The sequence below is a fragment of the Micropterus salmoides genome, unplaced genomic scaffold (assembly GCF_014851395.1).
Source record: "Micropterus salmoides isolate LMB-PRFRI ecotype aquatic unplaced genomic scaffold, ASM1485139v1 Ms_hic_scaffold_13, whole genome shotgun sequence".
Classification (NCBI taxonomy): Eukaryota; Metazoa; Chordata; class Actinopteri; order Centrarchiformes; family Centrarchidae; genus Micropterus; species Micropterus salmoides.
In genome coordinates this window covers 29469264-29475263 of record NW_024040374.1, presented here as the reverse complement: position 1 = coordinate 29475263, position 6000 = coordinate 29469264, and the positions used below count along the sequence as shown (strand labels likewise).

Below are 6000 nucleotides of genomic sequence, written 5' to 3'. Positions count from 1 at the left end.
TCACACTTTGAAAACCCCTGCTTCAGAGGATGAGCATATGAACGTCTCGTAAAACAGCGAGTATTAAATAATCTAATAATGCAAGCATTTCGAGTGGAGTAGTGAAGTAAGTGGGCTACAATTGCAAGCATGCAAAAATCACAAAGTTGGCCTACGCAAATAGGCTGACAAAGGATAAAAGCAGCTATGTTTACAGAATACGTATGTATTTTTGTTTTTCTTTTTTATTCTTTATTTTTACAGGCAAGTCATTAAGAACAAGTTGTTATTTACAATGGCGGCCTGACAAGTGGGATAAACACTTAGGGAAAAGGAAATAGGGCTGAAATAAATCTCCTTGAAAGAAATAATTAATGCATACATGGCTCTACGTGCTACATAGGCTACATAAAAAGTTGAAGAACTCAAAAGGTGATGACATTTTAAGAATAAGTATTACATATTATAATAATTACCCTATTATTATTATTATTATTATTATTATTATTATATTGTGGGTATTTTTTGTTGCAATTTTTCTATCATATAGGCCTATTCATATTGAAAATAAAGATCGAGCGAGCATTTGCCCTTTTTCTCCATGGGAGGTTTCTGTCCTCCCTAAGCTCATCCTAGCACACCTGTGTTACCCATTACCAAAATATTTCCTTATAGAAATATAAAAAATCGTGTTGATCATCATTCATATATACAGGAGCATCTCAAAAAATTTGAAAGATTAAAAAATTCAAACATTTTGAACTGCACTTCTGGGCATTCAGCAAACTTTGTCATCAGGTTTCAAATCCAAATAAATTTCTTCATCGTACAAATTCGTCATAGTTACAGAGAGTGTGTTTTCTCCCAAATCAGACAAATTGTTGTGCTGAAAAATTATATCATTTTCAAAAGTGTACAGGTGCAGGTAAAAAAAATTACATTTTATTTAAAATAGGAATTTATTAAGCCTGCTTGTTCTATTGCAATAACTGTACGAAAACAAAATGAAGAAATAGGAAACATGGTTTGTTGGGAAACAGGCTGAGGCAATATGTTGTAACTTTCCCATGAAGTGTTTCAAGATCACAGTACAATAGAACTATGGTATGTTTTTCATAATTTTGGCTCCACTCCAGCACACTGGATGTACTGTGAGTGCTTTACCTGTAATGATCTAAAACTGTAAAGTTTATCCCTGTCCTGGCTTGAGTGGCCCAAGAGGAGGGGCTATGGGAAGGGCCTTTAGGAATAAGTCTAAGGCCTGCTAATCAGCTTTCCTGAATTTCCTTTTGAATATTTAGATTTTCCTCCAAGCTCTCTTCACACTTCCATGAATATAACTAGTGGGAAAAGAATGACTCCTTTTTACCCATATTAATATAAAATGAATTTGTATTAATTACCAGTGCCAGTTCTAGACCATTTCATTGAGGGTGCCAGGCTGGGGCCAGTAGTTTTGTCAGAGGGGTACATTCAATCCGGGACAAAAGAGACAAAGGCACTGTTCAAGCTCTTAAAATGTCTTGTTTAGTATATAATGTAATGTTTTAGTATATTTCAGTAACTTACACTTATTTGTTTCAGTAACAGGATCTTTCTAGTAACTTAGTTATAGTTTTATTAAATTACATTATATATATATATATAAAACATCCTGTTAATTTTAGCTCAAGTTACAGCACATTCTTTGATGCAACTCTTCTTTGTAAGGCTTAATGAACAGTTTAAGCTCTAGACATTCTCTGGATCCCAGTTTGTATTTTGTATCCCACTATAACATTTGCTAGGAAACAAGAAACACCACCATATTCACCCCTGTTATTAGTCATGATGTGAAATATACACAAAACAAAATACTTGATAGTAGGCCATAATCTGTGCATTATGGAGTGGAATGCATATTTTGGCAGACTGCATGTCCAGGTAGGACCAGTAGGCTACTTTTATCGCTTTTTGTGTATGAAAAGTGCTGTTTAAATGCAATGCATTGTTAAATTGTTATGATAATAATATACCCTTTAAGGAGGGGATTTCCAGCAATATCCAAAGGCTATCCATGCAGTGGAAACATGGATTACAAGGACAGAATATTGTCTACAATGCTGCATTCAGTTTAATGTACATTTCGTTGCAAGGAAGATAGATTGCTATATTACTGTAGACCAGGGCTATTCAATTACAAATTCAATTGCCATTTTCTCACGAGTTGGGATCATAAGGATTTTATTGACACACTTGTATTGGTAATCCCTTTTGGCTCAGTTCTTTATTAATGCTCTTATCAGTCCTATTTATTACTAAATAACTGAATCTATTATTTAAAAAAAGATTGTACCATTTTTATTAACTAAATGTTGTTTCTAGAGCAGCAACGGGATTTAAAACAACAAAGTCACTAATATCTCGCTGGAAACAAATCTAACATGTCAGTAAAACAGATCATATTCCTGAAATCAACATACTGAGTGAAGTTTAGAAAGAATGAACAGCTCAGTCCCTCCTGTCCTCCTCCCTCTGCTGCCGCCGTGTGTGCGAGTGCACAACAAAGATGAGAAGGAAACCACACAGCTCACTCTTTAGCTACTTTCATACACTATACATGTAGTTTACTTTTGTTGTCATATATTAGATTATGTGCTGGGCCGGATGTGGCCCGCGGGCCGCCAATTCAATAGGGCTGTTGTAGACTTTTCGTTCAGAGGGGGGCCATAGGGAGGTCCAAGATCTGTGTTACAGGGGCACTGTTGGCTCCCCCCCATAATCGCCACAGACCATTACTTCACTTTTTACATTGTAAATCTAAACTGTCCCCAGGCTGTCAAGGACATGGGGTCATCAAAAAAAGAAAGATTTATTCCCCTCAGAAGCTTGAATGTATCTCTTACTATCAAATAAACACAATGTGCCTTTTACCTTTTGATGTTTGACCTTCATGTTAATTACTGTCAAAAGGTAGTAGATTTAAAATACTCCAGCCCACGCTTTACACTGCTCTCCTTCTGGCAGTGAATGCCTGCTCCCAATGTCTTACTTTGCCAGCGGTGCTTAACCCACTGCATCCTTCATGCCCCATTCATGTCTTTAAGATGTACATTCAGCTTCCTCAGAATCAGGAGGCCTGAACTCTTATCAAACACATCAAGTCTGCAGGAGGTTGGACAATAAATAGTGACGTTACAGCTTCCTGTTTCATGGCGAAACATGTATGTATTTATTTTTCTGTACAAAGAGAAAATAACATTTCTTTAGACACAGCAGGACTCGGGCAGGTTGAAGCAACACAGTGAGCGTGTATCTTCAGCTGCAGCCATGGCACTCAGGTGGATCATTCTGTTCTTTGGCCTGGGACTGGTAAGTGTAAGCCTTTGCTCTTTGTCAAACACTAACATCCACGTTGGATCTCCAGTGTAAAACAATGCTTTAATGTTGATTCCTAGAATGTCAGTTCATTCTTTAGTAAATTATGTGATCAATGTGCTTTCTAATGTATTTACTAGGCAGCAGCCAAGCTAACAGGTGACACAGGTGAGTCACATATAGAGATTTTTACATGTTATTTACAGTCAAAAAGTAGACAGACACTTCAGTATAACTTGAGTGAGAAAATTTGAAATACCCCACCCACCCTATACACTTGTGATCTTTTGCCAGTGAATGCCTGACTCGCATCTGCTATTGCATTTTGCTATTGCTCCCTCATTTCTTTAACAACCAGTTGTCAGACTCCTGAAAAGTGAAAAATAATTATCAGGATGTTCAGTACAGTATGTATACAGGACAGAACTGTACACCAGTTTAGTCTAAGCTTGTGCCTGATGTGTTCAGCCCTTGACTAGTAGTTTAGTTAGGAATGACATACAGCTGATACTTAATATTACTTTGTTACAAATTTAGGAACGTTACATGAATAAATAAATATTTTAGCGCCTTTGACGGGACCCAAGGACGCTTTACACATAGTTACAGAACAACAAAGTCATTCAGGACTGAATGCCTGGGTAAAGAGCTGGGTTTTTAGTAGATGTTTGAAAGTGTCCAGACAGGGAGCATTTCAGATCTCTGTGGGGATGAGCTCCAGAGGGTGGGGGCTGTGACGCTGATGGCTCTGTCCCCAAAAGTGTGGTGTCTGGTGTGGGGGACAGAGAGCAGAGGAGATGTTAGCTAGCGCTAACAGCCTTCACTTTTCCAGCCGTTGGGGAAACTACAGACTTTTATTAACGGACACACAGTGACTGAAACTTACTGCTAATATATTTCATTTTTATTGTGGGTGGTTGTTCATTCTGCAGTGGTGGCGAATACAGGGGAACACTGGTTCTCCGTTGTGCGCGCTCCACAGATGGTCCGGCTGCATTTCCGCCTTTTGCGTTCTGTCAACATTGCACTTTGCATCAATTAACATTTAAATAATCGATTTGTAGATATTTGTTAATCAATTCATAATCTTCCACGTCCGCATCGCGATGCATCTAAGAATCGATTATTTCTCCCACCCCTAGTCCCCACTGCACCCTTCATGAACTGAAGTTGTACATTCAGCTCAGCAGAGACAGTTCTAACTCAGAACTCAATAACTCTAATTGTACCAGCTAACAGTATAATAACAATTATTTTTTTTACCTCCTGTAATCACATTTTGAGCAGCATATTATTGATTCTTCATCTGCAGAAAATGATGTTGATGAAGGCCATGACTGGGACATCCTTAGCATCAATGAAGGTTTGTGTATCATTGAGTTTTATTTTTGTTTCGCTTTGTTGTCCAACATTTATATGTCTCTGATGATTTTCATCAACCAATGGAAAAAAGGAAACATGGTTTGTCAGGAAAACAGGCTGAGGCAATATATTGTATACTTTCCCATGAAGTGTTTCAAGATCACAGTACAATAGAACTATGGTATGATTTTTGTAATTTTGGCTCCACTCCAGCACACTGGATGTACTGTGAGTGCTTTACCTGTAATGATCTAAATCCATGAATATAACTAGTGGGAAAAGAATGACTCCTTTTTTACCCATATTAATATAAAATGAATATGTATTAATTACCAGTGCCAGTTCTAGACCAGTTTCATTGAGGGTGCCAGGCTGGGGCCATTAGTTTTGTCAGAGGGGTACATTCAATCCGGGACAAAAGAGACAAAGGCACTGTTCAAGCTCTTAAAATGTCTTGTTTAGTATATAATGTAATGTTTTAGTATATTTCAGTAACTTACACTTATTTGTTTCAGTAACAGGATCTTTCTAGTAACTTAGTTATAGTTTTATTAAATTACATTATATATATATATAAAAACATCCCTGTTAATTTTAGCTCAAGTTACAGCACATTCTTTGATGCAACTCTTCTTTGTAAGGCTTAATGAACAGTTTAAGCTCTAGACATTCTCTGGATCCCAGTTTGTATTTTGTATCCCACTATAACATTTGCTAGGAAACAAGAAACACCACCATATTCACCCCTGTTATTAGTCATGATGTGAAATATACACAAAACAAAATACTTGATAGTAGGCCATAATCTGTGCATTATGGAGTGGAATGCATATTTTGGCAGACTGCATGTCCAGGTAGGACCAGTAGGCTACTTTTATCGCTTTTTGTGTATGAAAAGTGCTGTTTAAATGCAATGCATTGTTAAATTGTTATGATAATAATATACCCTTTAAGGAGGGGATTTCCAGCAATATCCAAAGGCTATCCATGCAGTGGAAACATGGATTACAAGGACAGAATATTGTCTACAATGCTGCATTCAGTTTAATGTACATTTCGTTGCAAGGAAGATAGATTACTATGATTACTGTAGACCAGGGCTATTCAATTACAAATTCAATTGCCATTTCTCACGAGTTGGGAATCATAAGGATTTTATTGACACACTTGTATTGGTAATCCCTTTTGGCTCAGTTCTTTATTAATGCTCTTATCAGTCCTATTTATTACTAAATAATTTAATATCTTATTTAAAAAAAGAATGTACCATTTTTATTAACTTAACATAATTAATTTTCCTTT

The 6000-nt window shown here is 36.8% G+C and overlaps 1 protein-coding gene across 1 annotated transcript in view; it reads left to right on the top strand.

The window, feature by feature from the left end:
- Nucleotides 1–3182: 3182 nt before the first annotated feature.
- LOC119901240 (meprin A subunit beta-like) overlaps nucleotides 3183–6000 on the top strand; it is a gene marked incomplete in the record, with an annotated part of 79723 nt that continues 76905 nt past the window's right edge. Inside the window, 3 exon segments of the mRNA XM_038716825.1 lie at nucleotides 3183–3330; nucleotides 3477–3504; nucleotides 4649–4699. Of these exon segments, the coding sequence (XP_038572753.1) occupies nucleotides 3289–3330; nucleotides 3477–3504; nucleotides 4649–4699 (121 nt within the window).